At 39.2% G+C, this 20,928-nt stretch overlaps 1 protein-coding gene across 1 annotated transcript in view; it reads left to right on the top strand.

Annotated features, from left to right (window-relative positions):
* Positions 1 to 20,928, top strand: part of ANKRD31 (ankyrin repeat domain 31) — a 72,428-nt gene that overhangs the window by 24,112 nt on the left and 27,388 nt on the right. Inside the window, exons 11-17 of the mRNA XM_072859687.1 lie at positions 1,896 to 2,038; positions 4,427 to 4,571; positions 9,970 to 10,031; positions 12,390 to 12,936; positions 13,499 to 13,747; positions 18,857 to 19,051; positions 19,921 to 20,063. Coding sequence (XP_072715788.1) covers positions 1,896 to 2,038; positions 4,427 to 4,571; positions 9,970 to 10,031; positions 12,390 to 12,936; positions 13,499 to 13,747; positions 18,857 to 19,051; positions 19,921 to 20,063 — 1,484 coding nt within the window. The remainder of the gene's footprint in view (positions 1 to 1,895; positions 2,039 to 4,426; positions 4,572 to 9,969; positions 10,032 to 12,389; positions 12,937 to 13,498; positions 13,748 to 18,856; positions 19,052 to 19,920; positions 20,064 to 20,928) is intronic.

Raw genomic sequence — 20,928 nt, forward strand, 5'->3', positions numbered from 1 at the left:
AAACGTGTTTTAGTTGAACTCCTTGAAGAGATGAGAGGCTGACCTGGCCCTACTTCTTTCCTTTTTAGTGAGGGAGGTATAATTAGAAAGGAGTTGCCAGACCTGTGCCATTTTGAAATGCGCTTTCCTCTCACTCTCTTTGGGAATCGTTGTTCTGATGATTATATTCTGCCTCTATGCCTTTTTCTCTATCTTTAAAGCCCCCCACCAGGGATTATCCACATCTTAGCCTGGTATTTTTCCTTATTCCTGTGCTACAGTACTCTGCTTCAGTACCTTACTGAGTTCTTGGATTCTTTTGGGTTTTTTTTTCTGCTTTTTATTTCCTGGACATCAGCATGTAGGATATGGACAGCATGATAGAAATACTGTCTGTACTCTCAGTTTGAGTCTTGATTCACAGTGCCTTGAGGGAGCTGAAAAACAGTTGCAATGAAACTTGTGTTTCTGCTTGATCTGGAGCAGGCACAGTGTCCTTGGAGAATCATGTTGCTAAACTCTAATGATTGTCAATTGAACATGTTGCAGGTTCAATTTTTCAGGGGCTTATTAGTGTATCAGAAAGAGGATTCTTTTTACTGAGGGAGAAATAGGTACTTTCCCCTAAGTGAACCTTTTTTATCCTCCCCTTAACAGATTTCAAGCTTTTGCTCCAGAATATGGAGTTACTAGAGTTTCTTAATGAAATAGGCTCTATAAAATGCAAGTAAAATGTTTTGCTGGCGATACTGTTAAAATCCATTCATCTTAAAGCACTGTCAACATTAGGCAATGTAGTTAAAACTTAGTTGAGTTTCAAGCATTTGGGAACAAAGCCTAATAGCACAAAATTTTTGGACAACCTGATGCAACGTCCTGTGCCAATAATAAACCCAATTCTATACAAATATACAATATTCTGTATTTGTATAGAATAGGGTTGGGTGGTGTATAAGAGAGCCTCAAGAGTTTCTCTTTCCAATGAAATTAAGATAATTTTGCTTAATGGCAGCAGAACAGTCTTAATAAGTCTAATTCACATATTAATTCACATATTTACTGTGTGAATTAGGCCCAGACAACCTTCTGATAATGGGAGATGGTTGAAGAGTGAGGCTGTCTATCAAAATGGTCTTCTGGAGGGCATGCTGGTTTGAGATCTGGAAGATAAGAAGTGGAAGATCCTTTGTTTTCTTCCCTTACTTTTCTCACCCTACAAAAAACTGTCACATAATGAATGTTTAAGGAGCTGATGCAAGGCTATTCTAAACCCAGTTCAAAGATTTACATTCCATCTTTTATTTTTCCTCAACACCTCCGTCATGGAGTAGACTTATTCTGTGGGTCATGAAGCTTATATCTTGGTTTATTCCATATAGCTGGGAAGGGATATGGAATTTCAGGAAGCATTATTCATTGCTTTCTTTGGAAACTCGAACCATTCTTGAATAGTCTTAAAAACATTTTTGTTTGGCAATAAAGACTCCAGGTCTTTATTTTGTCTCTTCTTTCTTTCTTACCCTCTTCAGCATGCCTATATAAATAAAAAAGTGCCATGAAAAATTATCTTGTTCTTAAAATAGCATATACATTTTATTCGGGGCGAAGTTACTAAGATATGGATGGAATCATTTTTATTCTCTTCTTTCATAACAGAACTATCAAATCCAAAACTAATATTGTTACAGCAGCACTTGTTTCTTCAGTAAGCGCAAATTTTGACAAAAGAATGAGATCTCCCAACCCTTTTGACTTTTTCATAAACATTTTTTCATACAACGTGTTGTAAAATGCATCGGTTTTTACCTTTTCAGTATAGTCTCTGAAATATTTATCAAATAGACAACCTAAAACTGACATAATTTTTTATAAATTATTTCACCCAAATGTGATATACAGGTTTTTCTTTTTTGTAGGCTGGACTGCACTACATAGAGCAAGTATGGAGGGCTTTTATGAGATAGCAAATGAGCTTTTGAAAGCAGGAGCTGATGTTAATGCTAGAGGAAATGAACAAATAACACCATTGCAAGATGCAGTGAAAGAAGGCCATTATGAGGTATATTCCAAACTGAATGCAAATTATGGATTAGGAATAGAAATTATTGTTGTTGGGTCCAGAAGGTCCCTTAATCTTTTTACATGTGGCTGGTCTTTTCAGATTATGGGTAAATTCAGGAGCTGGCAAGTCCTTTCTGCCCAATTTCTGTTCAAACCATTCCATGCTTTACAAGGTTTGTCCAAAAGCAGAAATTAATTGTTTTTCTGTTTGGGACAATGGCTGAAGTACTGAGGAATAGATTGCTACTGTTTAATATTATTTGTTTCACTTATTTTATAATCAACTTCCAGAATAATTTATGACCTGAGCAGTCTTCTGGAGTTTTCATGGCTTTTTTTCATAATTTAGTAAACATGCATGTATGGTGTGCAGCCACAGCCATGCACAGAGATTTTTTGTGTATTAACACATAGCATGGAGAGTTATGAAGACATGGCTTTATATTTTATATGGTCTTAAACAAAGTCAACTGAATAGTTCATGTGAAGTAATTATACGTTTTGTTGCCAAATGCTGTGGTTTCATAAGCCTCTGTCTGAATTGTTGATCCTCTTTCAGTCTGGCAGTGGTTGGTTGCCTCCGCCTGTTTTTTTGTGCATGTTCCTAGGGTGGCCTAGATTTATGTAGGAGTTCCGCATGTCCCTTTTACCTGCTTGCTGTTTCTTGCTGTAGAAGTGCACATATGCTACCTATGTGGGGTGTAATAAGTTTTGCCCCTAAACATTTGCTCTCTTTCTGTTTCACAACAGAGATAAGACTTAATCTATTTCTCCCTGTCTCCCTGGAGCAAAGAGGAAGGGTGCACTTTTGTTTAATAATTTTCTCTGAGACTTGAGAGCCCCAAGCTTGGTTTTCAGCTTGTGGATCACAGACTCTTGCGGGTTCATGAAACATTTCTGAGTTCTGTGAAAGTACCTAAGACACCATGTCCATGGTTATGTATTGAAGGACTCTGCATCTCCACAAGTAATATTTAGGGGTCAGCAACCTGAATGATATTGGAAGAGCACTGATCTCAGCTAGGTCACTTGGGTACACCAACATCATTCAGCACAGAGTTATGTGAGCTGGTATATCCACAGGGAATGGTACTACATGGTGGTACTGTATTTACTCAGGAGCAGTATAGTTATATCACTGAAGTGGGCTGTCAGACTGAATTTTTGTTGCTTCTGACTAGCAACAAAATAGTGATAGTGCTTCAGTAATATGACTTTTGGTAACATGGTATTTGGAGCGGTTTCTTTCAGAGCTACCTTCTCTGCATGAAGTTATTATTGTAGATTGGAAACTCACCTTTAGATTGCTTTATCCCTTTCTGCACCTGCAATATGGCAAAATTAATTTCTTATTTCAGAAAAATGGTAAGTATAGAAAGACTTTCTAATAGTACAAGTTGAGAGGGAGAGCATACAAGTGTGATGTGTAACTAAAGATCTCATTAAGGAAGAAGAGTTCTCAATGTTACTCGTTGAAAAAATCCATAGATTTGGGACAACTTTTGAACCCCAAGAGGGTTTTTGCTGTGGATTGAACCCTTTTTTATTTGCTCTGCTGTTAGGAGAATGTATGAATTGAGAAAACTTCACTAGCAATTTTCTCAGTAGCAATTTGGTTAGAAGTAATGAGGGACTTTAAATGCATGGGTGAAGGGTGTGAGTCAAGCTCAGTCTGAAATGATAACAGATGCTGAAGAGAGAAAGGCAGAGGTACAAGTAAAACCACACTAGGGCTGGAATAAGATTGCAGGGTTACCCAGAGAAAGGAAATAATCAGATTGTGAATTTTCCATGTCTTCAAAACATATTCTGCAAAGGTAGATGGAACATTTTGCTAAAGTTATGATTTCTGGAATAACAACAGAATCAGGCTTTATATTTGTACAGAAATCAGTGCTGGCAAGACTATCTGAGTGGGTTTCATTGGACCAGATGTATGTTGTACATCTGAAATAGCTGTCAAAGCTTCCCTCTGCAGTCACAGGAGTCACAATAGACACAGCTAGAGCACAATTTATTTTCTCCTAAAGTAGATATCCTAAATAGATAAGCTGACTCATACCCTAAAATCACCTGTTATTTTCCACCAATTAAGACCTATGAGGGGGATGAATCCTACCCTATATTTTGGGAGACCTTGGCTTAATGCCATCATGTTAATAATGAACGAATTTATAAAAATGAAAATAATAAGACTATAGGATAATGATGCATCTAGGGGAATGCTTGGGCTATATTAACTAGAATAGAGAGGAATTATTTGTCATAGGCCTTAGATTTGGTTTTAGTTGCTCATGTTGTCGAGTACAAGAGAGGAGCCTGTATAAGGAAGGAGTATGGAAAATACTGTCAGAAAAGAAATGATCTGACAAACTTATTTTTCTAGGTGGCAGAGTTACTACTTTGGTATGGAGCTGATCCTTTATTAAAAAATGAGATGGGAAGATGTGCATTAGAAGAAGCTTCTGACTCATCTATGAGGAAACTGCTTAAAAGCTATGTAGCAAAATCCAGAAGAGATTCAGTATCAGGTAAGAGAGGATTATTCTGAGAGAATTATATCGTCACCACTAAATGGAGAAATTCAAAACATCTGTTGCACTATATTTCCTTAATTACTGCTAGTAATTCCATGGCCTTCAGTGTCTGATGCCCGAGTACCAGTAAGCACTCCTTACCCAGCACAGTTGCTGTACATTGGCAAAGTATAAAAGATAATGATGTCCAGCTTTTTCTTGGGCTGGAGCTACCTTTAAATTTGAAATGAAGATGTGAAACACAACATTTGTTGCCTGTCTAAATGTAAGATGGGGCATGGCTGGACTTGCTGATGGCTGAGGTATAGCTTAGGGCTAGAGATAAAAATTTGGTTCTAAACTGGCTTAGAGGATGAATTTTGAAGGATCCATAAGATAAAAAATGGAGGATCTAGGATTAGATCTAGATCTTAGGGGTTGCCACGTCTTAACTGCTTATCCTTACATGCTAGTATTAGGGCTGGGACTAGAGTAATATTAGTGTAAGTAACAGCTAGTGAGTTTGCAAGGGGTTGGTAGGTGAACGTTTTGGTTAACACGAGAGTTGGATCTTGTACAGTCTTAAGAACTAACTTGAGAAGAAGGTTCAGCAGAGGCTGCTTGGTCAGGGGCAGGTACAAAGAAGTGCCACAAGATAAACCTTGATTAGAGTTAGAATTAGGACTATTGGACACCAATGGGCCAGTGTGGGCTGTGGCTTGTTTAAGTCTGGAAGGAGTCCCCAGCTGTCGGACTGTTGTCCATTATTGCTCTTCCATGTGGGTGGTGATGAAGGTGCAACATGTAGTCCAAGGGTAATCAAAAGATACTTCAGGGCCTTGGGACAGTTGGTAAGGGAATCTGGTGCACAGGTAATTTTTTCCCTTGTCCTTCCAGTTGTGGGCAGCGACATTGGAAGAAACAGACAGACCCAGTCTATTAATACATGCCTCTGTGGCTGGTGTCACCACCACACGTTCGGGTTTTTCAATAATGGGATGGTCTACACGGCACCAGGCCTGCTGGTGTCGGATGGGATTCACCTTTATCAAAGGGAGAAGAGGGTCTTTGCTCATGAGCTAGCGGGGCTCATTGACAGAGCTTTAAACTAGACTTGAAAGGGGAGGAGGGTAATATCAGGCTTGCGCGTGACAAGCTGTGGGATGACACACCAAGGTTAGAGGGACAGGTTGCTAGCAAGGGCCCTTAGCCTGTTGCTCTGAGATGTGCTGGGTACACTGGAGCACACTTGAAGTCTTACGGAGATGAGCCAGGGGCTCCTGAGGTAATAGGAGCCAACAGAGGAACACCAGGGAAATACCTCAAAGGAATTAAGGTTCCTCTAAAAAGGTCCACAGCCAACAGTCCAGCTGAAGTGCCTCTACACCAATGCACACAGCATGGGCAACAAACAGAAGGAGTTGGAAGCCACCGTGCTGCTAGAAAGCTACGACCTAGTTGCCATTACTGAAACTTGGTGGGACAAATCCCATGACTGTAGTGTGGCTATCGATGGCTACAGGCTGCTCAGAAGGGACAGGTGAGGAAGGGGGGGTGGAAGGGTTGCACTCCACATCAAGAAATGGATGGATTGTGAAGAGGTGTCTCTGAAGAATAGCCACGAGCAGGTTGAAAGCTTATAGGTAAGAATTAGAGACCAAGACAACAAAGGGAACCTTGTGGTTGGTGTTTACTACAGGTCGCCCAATCAAGGGGAGCCTATTGACAAAACCTTCTTACTCCAGCTACAGGAGGCATTGCACTTGCAGGCTCTCATCCTGCTGGGGGACTTCAGCCACCATGGCATCTGTTGGAAAAGTAGCACGGCGAGCTGTAGGCAATCCAGGAGACTCCTGAAGTGCATTGAGGATAACTTCTTAAGCCAGGTAATAGACAGCCCTACCAGAGGGGATGAGATACTGGACCTGATGATCACCAGTGCAAGTGAGCTAATAGGCGATGTCAAGACTGGAGGCAGCCTGGGCTGCAGTGATCAGGCACTGGTGGAGTTCGTGGTCCTGAGGGATATGGGTCAGATGAAGAGTAAAGTCAACACCGTGAATTTTAGGAAAGTAAAATTCCAGCTGTTCAAGGAATTAGTCAATGGGACCCCTTGGGAAACTGCCCTCAGGGACAAGGGAGCAGAACAGAGCTGGCAGATCTTTAAGGATGCTTTCCATAGAGCGCAAGAGCTCTCGATCCCCAGGTGTAAGAAATCAGGGAAGGAAGGCAACAGACTAGCATGGATGAGTCAAGACCTGCTGGTCAAACTAAAGGGCAAGAAGGAAATGCACAGGCAGTGGAAGCAGGGGACGGGTATCCTGGGAAGAGTATAGTGATGCTGCCCCATTTTGTAGGGATGGGATCAGGAAGACCAAGGCGCGGCTGGAGCTGAACTTGGCAAGGGACACAGAGAATAATAAGAAGGGCTTCTACAGGTAAGTCGGCCAGAAAAGGAAGGTCAAAGAAAGTGTACCCCCCCAATGAACATGACTGGCAAACTGATAACAAGAGACGAGGAGAAGGCTGAGGTACTCAACAACTTTTTGCTTCAGTCTTCACTGGCAACATCTCTTCTCACACCCCTCGAGTGGATGGACTGTAAGACAGGAACTGGGGAAGCAAAGTCCCTCCCACTGTAAGAGGAGATCAGGTTCGAGACCACCTGAGGAACCTGAACATACATAAGTCTATGGGACCTGCTAAGATGCATGCCAAAGTCCTGAGAGAACTCGCTGATGTAGTTGCCAAGCCACTCTCCATGATATTTGAAAAGTCATGGCAGTCAGGTGAAGTCCCCACTGACTGGAAAAAGGGAAACACTGCACCAATTTTAAAAAGGGTAGAAAGGAGGACCCTGGGGACTATTGACCTGCCAGCCTAAGCTCTGTGCCTGGGAAGACCACAGAACAGACCCTCCTAGAACCTACGCTAAGGCATGTGGAGGACAGGGAGGTGATTCGAGACAGCCAGCATGGCTTCACCAAGGGCAAGTCTTGCCTGACCAACCTAGTGGCCTTCTATGATGGAGTGACTACATCAGTGGACAGGGGAAGAGCTACTGATGCCATCTATCTGGACTTCTGTAAGGCCTTTGACACGGTCCCCCACAACATCGTTCTCTCTAAATTGAAGAGATATGGATTTGATGGATGGACTGTTCAGTGGGTGTGGAATTGATTGGATGGTTGCATCCAGAGCGTAGTGGTCAACAGCTCAATGTCCAGATGGAGATCAGTGATGAGTGGTGGGACCAGTACTGGGACCAGTACTGTTCAATATCTTCATCAATCACATAGTGGGATAGAGTGCACCCTCAGCAGGTTTGCAGATGACACCAAGCTGAGTGGTGCAGTTGACACGCCTGAGGGATGGGATGCCATCCGGAGGGACCTGGACAAGTTCAAGAAGTGGGCCCATGTGAACCTCATGAGGTTCCACAAGGCCAAGGGCAAGGTCCTGCACCTGGGTCAGGGCAGCCCCCAGTGTGAATACAGGCTGGGGGATGAAGGATTGAGAGCAGCCCTGCAGAGAAGGACTTGGAGGTACTGGTGGATCAAAAACTGGACATGAGCCAGCAATGTGCGCTTGCAGCCCGGAAAGGCAACTGTATACTGGGCTGCTTCAAAAGAAGCATGGCCAGCAGGTCGAGGGAGGTGATTCTGCCCCTCTACTGTGCTTTGGTGAGACTCCACCTGGAGTCCTGCGTCCAGCTCTGGAGTCCTCAGCACAGGAGAGACATGGACCTGTTGGAGTGGGTCCGGAGGAGGGCCACAAAAATGATCTAAGGGCTGGAACAGCTCTCCTGTGAGGACAGGCTGAGAGAGTTGGGGTTGTTCAGCCTGGAGAAGAGAAGACTCCAGGGAGGCCTTATAGTGGCCTTTCAATACTTCAAGGGGGCTTATAAGAAAGATGGGGACAAACTTTTTAGTAGGACCTGTTGCAATAGGACAAGGAGTACTGTCTTGAAACTGAAAGAGGGTAGATGTTGACTAGATAGAATAATTTTTTTATGATGAGTGTAGTGAAACACTGAAACAGGTTTCCCAGAGAGGTGGTAGATGCCCCACCCCTGGAAGCATTCAAGGTCAGGTTGGATGGGGCTGTGAGCAACCTGATCTAGTTGAAGATGTTCCTGCTCTTTGCAGGGGGACTGGACTAGATGACCTTTAAAGGTCCCTTCCAACCCAAACCATTCTGTGATTTTGTAAGTTTAGAGTCAGGGCAGTAGGAGTAGGCAGGAGTTACTGGCTTCAAATATGAGTGAAATGAAGGTTAATGCTACTGTAAGAGATTAGCCTAACAGGGACTGCTTATTTGGGAAGTTCCATGATTAGAGGTTAGGGCTGCAGCCACCAAAGATCATCTAGATATTCTGAGCTGTACAAAGATTGGTGGGCTAAAAATATGTTCTTAAGTTACAGTTTGGATTAGGATTTGACTTAATCAGTGTTCAATAGCTGGGCCATTGGGGTTAATTTAGGACTAAGACTGGCAGGATCCAGTGGACTAACAGTGATCCTAAGGCTAGGGTTAACATCTGGCATGCCAGATTTCCTGAAGTGGTGGAGAAAGAGTTGCCATGCTGTGAAATGCCTGTTCAATTTAAGGCTGGTTCCAGCGTGGGTTGTTGGGTGAATCTTAGGGCTGGCTTCGGGGTTCATGTTGCAGTACAAAATAACAAAGGGTGACGAGCTAGATGTTTTTCAATATGCTGTGGCTGGTCTAGGTTTAAGAACATATTGGCCAGAAGTAAATGCATAGAGTTGCATGGATTAAGTATGTATATTAATATCTAGGGTAAGATCTTGGTGGCTGCTATACTCTTTTTATGCCATTTTATCAGCACAGAGGGTAGCTGGAAAGGTAAAGCAAACCACCAGCAAGGCACTGAATTGGTGCTGGGGAATATCGCTGCCTATTTTTACACCAATGACTTAGCTTTAGCTACTCCATCCCTTTCACTGCCCAAATATGCTATACAGGGAAGGATGTAAGCTAGGCTATCATCCCACCATCACTGGCTTCAGAAAAGTCTCTTGGGGATCAGGGAAGCCCGTTAGAAGTTAGGGAAATATAGTAGCTCCTCCAAGTTTCAAAAATAATTGCTCAAGTCACTAATCATCAAAAAAATTTGGAAGCATAACGTCATACTTTACTCTCACCTGTCCTGGTTTGTACAAGATGCCATCTGCAACAAGGATCAGACTCCAAGATTTTAATATACTTTTTATATATTGATATATTTTAGATTCTAATAAAACCCTTATGGCTTGATAATTTTTCTGGATAGCTAAGTGTGGTAAGTTCTGTTGCACGCAAGATTGTGGACACAAGATGGTATATATGTAAAGTAAAGAATTATGGTCTCTTTTCAATTCTGGTTTCTTTCTGTCTTTCATTGTCATTTCAGGTGGAGATAATTCAAATAATATTTTAAATACTCGAAAGGTAGAGGATACAAACCTGCAACAGGTACATCTTTACAAAGAATCCTTAAGTTAACTTGATGCTGAACTGTTAAGGGCTTGCTAGCAGTCTTCAGTAAACTAAAGCAGATGACTATTTCTGAAATGTGTTTCAAAACCAGCACATAATGTACTAGATGCTTCATACCCAGCAGGGACTGAAACAAAGTGATATTCAGTGTTATGCCAATTCTTTGGCAAGTGGTTGCTGATCCATAACTGGTCCTTGGGATAAGCTGCAGCCTCATGAAGATGCAGGACAAAGGCAATCAGCTGCCTCTTACAGGCAGTGATTCTTGCTGAGTTTTTGCAAGTGCTGCAGAGGTAGTTTACAACAAGCATGATACATCAGTGGCTCTTTGTACTTGCAGAAACCTGACTGAAACTGCAAGATGTTGTTTGGCTTGTAGCAGTAGGATAGCTGCTTCTTGCCTCTGTGTAGTAGGCTTGTGTTGGGTTTCGATAGGAGAGGGTTAGGGGGTCACTGTCTTGCACAAGGTTTGCACAGTTACACCGTGAGACCTCAGTAAGATGCGGGAGCTAGTGCCTCACATGATGACAAGACAGCATGATCAGTCACTTAGGTCATAGCTTGTTTGCATATAGCACAACAGCTTTTGGCATTAAAAGCTGTACTCTCCCCCTCCTGTTTTCTCCCCTTTGAACAATGATAACTGGTAATATGTGAAACATATAATGCAGTGTGCACAGGCACTTTATTCTCACTTCCTAAAGTTCTAGGTGGTTATGATAACTGTTCTTGTTACAGTAGTGCAATCTATGGTGTCCTTAGAAATGTTATGCTATAACAGCATCCATGGTGTATAGTCTTAGATTACACTTTAAAACATTAGTTGATTGATGAAGGATATTCTCCAAGTAGAAGGTGTGGTAAACATTTGATTGGGAAAACCTATTACTGTGGCTGTATAACTGATGATTTCAGTAGTTGTGTGAGTTGTTGCAGTGTTTGTGTTCTGGTTCTATCTCCAGATATGAAGTAATCAACAGGATAATTCTAGTTAGTCATTGGCCTTTGGAGTGGTTTTGGTGTGAGAGTGCCATGAGTTAATCCTGTGTGGTTTTGCTGTGTTATTTCCCTTTCTTTATAATTTCCTAGAATCATTGCAGACAGGTTTGCCAGAGATGTGAAACTGTAGCTCTGGTATATGACCACAGAAGCAATGTAGTTTTAATTCTTTAAAGGCAGAGCATTAATTTGAAACCAGTTCAATTTTCATAAATAAATAAAAGTGTAAAGCACTTCAGTAATATTTATCCTTGGATTTCACTCATCAATTTTTACACTTTTCTACACATATTTCTTAGTTCCTTAATTTCTTTGTCCTGCCGTCTTAAAAAGCTGCACAGGCAGAGGAAATAAGTTAATTTTATAATAGCACAGTTTTATTTTAGTATATAATAAAGCAATTTATCAGAAAATGAAATGAAGTATGTGGCCTGTTTTCGAGATAGAATTAAATGCAGATGGCACAGTTCAACATGATAATACTAAAGCATCAAAGGAAGTTTTGCTAAAAATGAGCAAAGCAGGAAAAACAAATTTGGTGAAATATCCAAAAAATAAAGTTCTTCAGGATTTTGAAGGCAGAAAACCGAATTAAAAAAAATACAAGTTCAAAAAAGAAAAATAAATCTGCTCTCCTTATAGCAGAAGCTACAGCCAAGAGTAAAACTATTCAGAAATAATGTCTTATGTTAGATGGACCTCATGTTTAGGTCCACTTACAAACCAAGGAACAGTTAAATTGCAGAAAATTTATTTCCCTGATGCTAGACCTAATGAAATGGGCCACTGTGTTGCTGTTTCTAATCATAACTGTTGCATCCCAGTTAATGTTGTAGTAAAACTGAGCTAAGTCAGACAGAATTGCAACAGGGACATAAATTCAACAGTGGTAACAGTGAAAATCCATTTACAGAAGAAGAGAGCAGAACTGGTGGAAGCTCAGGAACTTCTGTTGTAACAGGGGAGGAGATCACCAGTTTGCGTTGCCCCACATTAGTGGTTTCCAGAGAAAAAGTGTCTGCACAGCATTCTCAAACTACTGCTTTAACAGAACTTGATTCTCAGTCAATGCTTACTTGCTTTGACTTCCTCTCATAATGTATCTGTTTTAAAGTTAGAACAGAAAGTCAAGAGTTATGACAGTGATTAACATAGTCTCAAGCTGAGTAACAGTAGTAGTTTGAGTGACAGGAATCTAAATATCAATACGAGAATACATTCAGAACGAATTATTTCTTTGCAAAACTTGACAAATCAAGTTAAATTTGATGTTGATGGAAACAAAATTAATGGATCAACTCTAAGTTTAAAACTGTCTTTGCCTTGTTTGAACAGATTTCCTTACAGACAGTTGAGTCAGAACCAGCGTGTGCAAATCTTATGGATTCAGACAGCATGGACATATTGCAACAGACTATTGTAAATGAGGTGCAAAACATTTATACTAATATTTCTGAAGATGGAACAAGCTGCACTGAACAGGCACGTCAAGCAAATGCAGAAACACTGTTAGCACATAAGCTTTCAGCAGCTACTAATGGAGAAAGTGTTTCTGGAAGTCTTTATAATTCTACCAGTGGTGTACTAAGCACCATTGAACAAAAGGATCCACAGCCAGAGAAAGGAGGGAGGATCCTGTTTAATGCAGAACAAGGTGTTGAAGGATGTCACATTGAAGCTGAAAATGCTGGTAGTTTAGAGATCAAGCCTATAGCTTTACAGCTCCATGAAAAGGACACACTTCAAATTAGACAAAAGAGAGAGGATCTTCAGGAGGCCAACTCAAAAGCAGATTTGCATTTCGGAGTTAATGCAGACAGCAAGTCTCCTTATTCATTTCAGATTGTGGAAAATATGCAGAAAGAAACCTCCCAGAAAACAGGTGCCATGTTTTGTTTGAAAATAATTATTTTATGAGTTTGTTGTAAGCATTCTATGTGTTTTATTAAAAAAACCCAGCAGTTGGTCTCCAGAGAGTGTATTTTGCCATAAATAAATAGCAGACATATGGAATGTGTTGTGGTACAGTCCACTATGCCAGATTAACTAGTTACTAACTTTTGCTTTTTATTTTTGGGGGCTGTTTTATATCCAAGTCCCCACTGTATTTACCAAAATGTGACTGCAATGATCAGTACAATAATTAGAATGAAATTCTTCAGTAGCTTATTTTTTTTAATACCTAAGAATCAAAAAAGGTCATATTTTCACAAAAGAATCTTTGAATTGTTTTGGATTCAATCTCAGTACATTAACATACGGTGAATAGTGGATAAAGGATTCATTATGTTAATCTATTTTCAAAAATTGAGGGAGTTACTGCAGGCATTTTTTAACCTAGACTAGATGGTGATTTTGACATTCATTTTAACATGAGTTATAATTTCTGAAAATATTGAGTATTATGCTATAGATAGTCTTATGTTCTTTTGTTAAACCAACAGATGAAGGAGTGTGTGCTGGAGTAAGTGGAACAGAAGGCACTGAAAAAAATGGAGGAGGACTAAATGCAAAGACCAACATGCTTTCACAGTTTACTGAAACAGAAGTTGTCCAAACTAAAAGAGCAAGATTAAACCTTCAGGAGACAAACCAAAAGGCAGCCTCATATTCCAGTAGCAGCAAAACCAAGCTTTCATCTAATCAATCACAATTCAGTCAAGCATCAGAACAGCAAACATCCAAGAAATCAGGTGAAAAGTTAATATTTTATAAAAACAATGGAGTTTTTTTCCAGACATACATGAAGGAGGCTTTTTGTAATACATGAGAGAAAGTTTGGAAAAACACATATAGCACGTTGAGCAAATACTCTAGTGAGTTCCAAATACTTGAAATATTTTCAGAACTTCTGTACTCCGATTTACAGAATGCACATACTTACTCTGTTTTGTTTATGTTGCATTCATCAGTCTTTCAGCATTGTGGTTGAGGGGACGCAGGATCATAACCAAGAACTTAAAATAACATTGAATTGATCCTTAGTTAACTATATTACATAAATGATAGTTTAAAATAACACTAAATTGGTCCTCAGGTAACTATTTTACATATCGCAGATCAAAGAATAAAACCTGTCTCTCTGTGTATTTGGCACAAAAATATCCACTTATATTTTACAGACTATATCCTCATTAGGCACAAATCAGCATAGGCTCTGATTGTGCTGGTACATTTGGTTTTAGCTGTAGTATCAAAACAAACCTACTTACATGAGGATAAGGATCTAGCGTCGTCCAGTAGTTATGTTCTCTTCTGCCTGCACGTACAGCTTTCTGTTTAGCAGTTTCATCCCATGTCTAAGACTTGCATTTATCTGGTAGCCTTACCATCACAATAGAGCTCTGGTCCAACTGATTACTTGTCATAACCCCCAGGTATTTTTCGCTTACTGCTTTTTTGGTAAAGCTGGCAGTCATCTCGTGTGCTTTGGTTCTTTCTGGAACTGTAGCACTCAAGACTTACTAAAACCAAAACCTCCAGTTCAGATGGGATCCCTCCTCTCTTAAAACTTTTAAATGTAATATATCTGGACTGCTGATTCAAAAATGTTTATCCTCATATCATTTGGCATTCTCCTTAACTTGTGTTGAAATTAAAGCAACTGTGTCATTAGATGGTAGGAATTTCTTGTGTAACTTTGCCTTGATATGGAATAGAGTATTTGTCTTTTCTGATTATCTTAGACAATTCTGTCATTTCTCTCTAGTAATTAAGAGTTTGGGAATTATTTTTTCTGGGTTTGATAGATTTTAAAATACTGCCTTCTTAGGACCTTAGTTGTCTGTGACTATCTCCTTGTATTCTTTTGTTTTCCACAGCAGTTTTCTACAGCTCCTTATTTATATTTGTTACCATTCGCTTCCCATTTTTTAATTTCTTATTTACTGTTGCTCTCTAATTCCCTTCCTAATCCAGATTAGTTTTTGAATTCATGCAGCTTTTCATCTTGAGTGTGGGATATGTTGTGAAATATTTCCTTTCCTAGCTATTATTGATATTTTTCTGCTGACATTTTTTCTTCAAACTGTTTTTTACTTATAATTGTTTCCAGCTCTGAGAAGCTCTCCCTTTCAAATAACTACTGTGTCAATGTAAATGTATGCTTTGTACACATACATAGGAAAGGGTGTTTTATATATATATAGGTTTATAGAAGTATGTCTGAATGCATGTGTATTTGTGTGTGGATATAACATTTGATTTATTTTTTTCCAAGTGTGTGCAGCAAAAAATTTTAGTTTCTTCCTTGGACTACAGTTCTGTGTTGCTGGGGTCTATTGGTCAAACTTTGGTTGCCTTTGAGTAGGATGTAAATGAATGCTAGCATTAAGTATATCGTATATATTTTGAAAATCAATTGGATTCATGCTCCTACATCCATTAAATGCTTTTCAAACCAGTATGCATAACAGCATGTATACTTAAAATAATACATTTAACAAATATACACACCCATGCATACACACACACAAAATATGGACAAATACATCTGCACACATACTATGAACGTAGTAATTTGTTTACCTCTTTTTGTTGCTTGCTTAGTACCCTCCTTCTCTTTGGGGACTTCGTCTGGATGCTCACTAGTCTTACAAGTTGAATTAAGGAGTCATCAGCCAATCTCTGCAATGTCCTCTAATGCATGACAAAAAACATCCAGGAAATTATGTGAAGTTCCTGCTGCTGATCATTTTCTCTTTGATAGTCACAGTCTTCTTGTCCTCTTCTACCTTCAGCTGTACAGAATACTCTGTCCTCTTCTTGTCTCAGATGGTTGCTAGTTTTCAACCCATCTTAAGTTCCTGCTCTCTTGAATTTCTGGACTGCAAGCTCATGTTTTCTTTTGGAAGTCAAAGGGTGAAGGAAAGAAGTAGGTGCTTCTAAGTTGTTACTTACTGCTTTCCAGTATTTGGCAGTGTCAGTATTTAGCTTTCCTATCTCCAAATTGGTTCCTCCTATTGTAGGAATGCCTTTTTACTTCATTCTGGAAAAAAATCCGTGGCATATCTGATACATATCATCCACTGCTAATTATTGGAAGAATAAACATTGAAAATAGAAATTATTCCTTTCCCTACAGTTGTTCTTTTTTGTAGCTCCTGTATTCCTGCTCAATCTTTATAATAAGGTCTATGTGCGTTAATACATTTTTGGATTTTTTTCCTTTATATTTTGCCTCCTATATATACAATTATGATTTTAAAAAAACTTCATTCCAAACATGTGTCTTATATTTTGGTCTCCTCTGGAATAGCATTTCACAGATTACTTTTCCCTCCAAAAGAGTCTCTTCAGGTAATATTTTATTCAGCTAAAATTTAATTATTTTCTTCATCCCAGGAGAATGTTGCTGTTTGAGAGGTGATGCGGGAAAGTATAGCCCTTCGTACAGTTGAAGGCATTAATAGCTTTGGAGACTGGGACAATGGCATTCAGATTGCAGCAGAAAAAAGTGGAAGATGGGATGTTTTCTGACTTGTGGGGTTTTCAGATTTTTTTGCTGTCTCATACCTTTTCTTCATTAACTGGCTTTTGTATCTCATCTGATTGTTCCTGTGTCCCAGTGGTCTTACTTATATTATTCTATTCTTGAATAAAAGTATTTTCTTCCTAAATGATGCAGTGTCCCTTTCATCTACAGTCGGTTACTTACGAGGCTCTCAACATTCCTATTCTGCTTATACAGCTTGCTGTATACAGCTTGAGTCTTTTCTTATAGTTCAATCTGTGGAAAGAATTACTCATAGACAGAAGTTGAAGTATTTAAGTTTCTTTTTGAAGGAGGATATCCTTGAAGTTGTTGAGGTATGGCAGCCTAATCTAGTCTGATTGCTGGTTACTGTAATCTCTCCATCTTATCTTTGTACGTGTACTGACTGGATTTTGTATTTGCCAAGTTCCTGATCTTTCTTGCAACCCACCTGGCAATACATTCCACGGAGAACCAGTATTTTGTAATTCACATACCAATGTCCCATTATGCTTTTACAGATGTTTCGTAACAACCATGAAGAAAACTGTAGTGCATGACAACTTAACTGGAAAACTTTGCAATTATTTCTGTTCACTTGCAGCCGATATTGCTAACGGTCATTAGCTTAATGGACTGTTGTGTGCCTTTTTTTTCTCCTACATCTCTAAAGAGTCCCTAGGACATTCTCCCATGAATCAGAGGGAAAGAAAAGGAAGAACCCGAAAGCAGATGATTGCTTTGGGAGTTCAGACCCAGCAGCTTTTAGAGAAAACACAATACATTATCTTACAGAAAAGTAGGTCTCAGATTAGAGGCGTATTTCAATAATGTGACCCCTCTGTGTGCTCTAGAATCTCAGTTTTCATTTAAAAAAGAAACTCTTTAGCTCTTCTGGTTGCCAACACGGTGTTGGCCAAGCACCTCCAATGCAAAAAGGGCTGCCTGAATGCTTTCTGACAGGTTATAGTAGCCAACATTGAGCTCCATGCTGCCATTGTCTGGCTGTAGCAGTGCCTGAACAGGCTAGTTTAAATTAGGTATGGATATATCCTCACTATATGCCTGTCTTTAATATAGTTGCAGTATGCCTTTCATGTTCTTCCAAACAGTCTTGGATGACAAGCTCAGTAGTTTACCTTAAAGGAAACCTTGGTCTAGAAGGCAGGAGGAGCCTGAAGAAAGGCAGCTGTCAAATCCTGGAAGATGTTTGATAGCAATGGATACTGATAACTGAAAATATTTGAGAAGACAGCTTGTCTTATGAGAAGAGGAAATGCTTGGGTGCAGCAACTAATTGTTCATAGGAATAATTAAAAAAAAATAGATAAGAGTTGCAAAATGCTTATTTAAAACCTTACACTTTCCTTTTTTTGGATGAATTACAGATTTTCAAGGAATCTGAGAAAGAACATAGTGAACTTTAAAAAAAAACTGATAGCACAGAATTATAACAGCAGGAGCAAGAGTTAAAAAAAAGCTAACATACATGGTAGAGCTTTGTAAGATTTATACACCCTGTCTTTTTGTTAGCAGTTTGGGGGAGGGTGTTGTCCTTACTCTATATGCAGAATTAGTACTTTTTTAATCTGTTCTTTTCTATGTATCTCTTACAATTTGGTATGCCTGTTACCTGAAGCCTCAGAATTAGGGCCTGTCTGATGATCACATGATAAAATTTAAAGTGGATGTTGTTTGCTTTGTGAACCAATAAGAGAAGGATTAAATCAAGTTTATTTACAATTATGGGTCCAATCCTGCACAGGTTTAATTAAAAAGCAGTTCAGCTATGTCAGTAGACATTAATTAAAGATTTCTAATCAGTCTACAGGACTTTTTCACATCACAGCTGTAAAAATACCGTATGTAGAAACCTATCTCTTCCCTGATACAGAATTAGGAACGGAAAAGAGGTGATGGTCAAGTCTTCACTTTTGTATAGTTTCTTAAAAACCTTTATGTGTGTACTTCACATATTTAGCAGGCATGCCTGGTAAATTGAAAGCAGTCCATGGAGAAATGTAACATACTCCCCTACCTCTGTACAGTATAAAACTTCAACCTTGTCACGTTTTTATTGATCCCTAATTCATTGTACCCTCCTTAAGTTATCTAGATTTGAACTGTAAATTCTTTTGCATAGGGTCTGTTTGTTATCTGAGCTGTTATGCAGTACCCTCTAACCTTTTGATGTAGTCAGTGTTATTGAATAATTAAGGCAACAGTATTGCACACATTTACATTAATTCAAATGAGTTATGAAGCTTAATTCTTTGTTGATAATGAAACATTTTTTGTGGTTCCTAATGAACACCCAATATGTGTTTAGAATCCTCCCTATCTGCCAGAAAAGAAGCTGCAATTTTACATGGTACCTGTAATACAGGAGCTGGGAGAAAGACAAAAAAGAAGAAAAATGCAAAAGGAGAAACTCAGCTGCATGTTGCTGCTAGGAGAGGAGATTTGTCTTTAGTGAAAACTCTAATATCATCTGGAATTTGTGTCAATGAACAGGACTATGCAGGTTTGAAAATAACTCTTATATGGATTTGTTTTATGATACAATTTAATATAATTTATAGTATATATGGTTTTATATAATTTGTGTAATCTTAATATAATTGTGGATTCTTGATTTATGATATAATAGGAGGAAAGGAAGTCATTCAACAAGTGCAAGCACAATCAGTGAAACTCTGGATTTTGTGTCTCAGCATGGAGCTAATGCAGCCTTTTTCTCAGCAGGGGCATTAATAGGGTCTTGCTCCTCTGCTGAAGAGCACATTTTCAGAGATATATATGGGAAGTGGACTTGAAAGTTCAACGGGAGAATTAATGCTTACACATGATGCTTTTACAATGCTTACACATATATATACACGAGAAGCACATTAATACTAATCTTATTTCGTTAGGAAATGAGGACAAATATCAGTTGACAAGATTATTTTTTCTTTTTCTACCTAAATGTATAATGCATTTCTGTTTTTATAGTCTCAGAATGGATGGTATTCTACTCTGGATGCCTTGCAGACTTGATATTATAAAATGTCACTGGGATTACAAATCAGACTATTAATATTATGCTTCTGAGTTTTTAGACTCTTTCTACTCTATTGTTTTCTTTCTTTTATTATTTTTAGTAGTGTAGTAGAAAAGTAAACAATATTTTTCTGCTTAATATTGGAGACGTTTTTCTCTAAAGTAAGCTGAATTACACAGGAAATAATTTACCTTGGCATTTCAAGATGATTGTACAAGATTTATCTTGAAGTGAGTAGTCCTTTGCTTATAGTACAGCAAACGCAGCAAAATATATAATCACTAATTAGTGATCTGTGTGGATCTTTCCAAATAAGATGCATGCTGTATGTGTCATCTTGCTTTTATTAGGTTGGACAGCAATTCATGAAGCTTCCAATGGGGGATTTACTGAAGTGATCATAGAATTACTGAAAGCCGGTGCTAATGTTAACAGCAGAAGTCTGGATGGTATTTTGCCAATACATGATGCTGTTTCTGGCAATTATTTGGAGGTATATTTTTCTTTTACATTAGATTTCCTGAGCCTGATTTCCAGCAGAGTGTCAGCAAAGCAAAATCCTGGTTTAAATAAGGAAAGTCAAAGTTACAAATACAATTTTAGTGTAGATGTGCATTTAGGAAATAAACAAATATTCTTTAAAGATACCAAAATTAGAGAAAGAAATATTTTTCAATTGTGACAGTTGAACTTGTACAGCTGGTTGACTTTTTCAGTCCAGTGGACAAATCAGAAAAATTCAGAAGCTCCCCGTGGTTTTCTCCCACATATTGGGCTTTTAAAAAATAATACTGAAATTGAGCATTCTTAATTTGATCATCTAGTCCAAACCCCCTGCTGTGGGCAGGGACACCTTTCAGTAGGTCAGCTTGCCCAAAGCCCCATCCAACCTGACTTTGAACACTTCCAGGGATGGGCCATCCACATCTTCTCTGGGCAACCTGTTCCAGTGTCTCACCACCCTCACAGTAAAGAATTTCTTTTTTATAAAGAAAAAAACCTCTAGGTCTGCTGTTTAAAAATCAACCATTTTTTTCATTAACTGGTCCCTTCCAACCCAAACCATTCTATGGTTCTGTAGAATAGAATAGACTATTTCAGTTGGAAGGAACCTACAACGATCATCTAGCCCAACTGCCTGACCAATGCAGTGCTGACCAAAAGTTAAAGCATGTTATTAAGAACATTGTCCAAATGCCCCTTAAACACTGACAGGCTTAGGGCATCAACCACCTCTCTAGGAAGCCTGTTCCAGGGTCTGACCACCCTCTTGGTAGAGAAATGTTTCCTCAGGTCCAGTCTAAACTTCCTCTGGCACAGCTTTGAACCATTCCCACGCATCCTATCACTGGATCCCA

This window comes from Ciconia boyciana, chromosome 4, assembly GCF_034638445.1.
Source record: "Ciconia boyciana chromosome 4, ASM3463844v1, whole genome shotgun sequence".
Lineage (NCBI taxonomy): Eukaryota > Metazoa > Chordata > Aves > Ciconiiformes > Ciconiidae > Ciconia > Ciconia boyciana.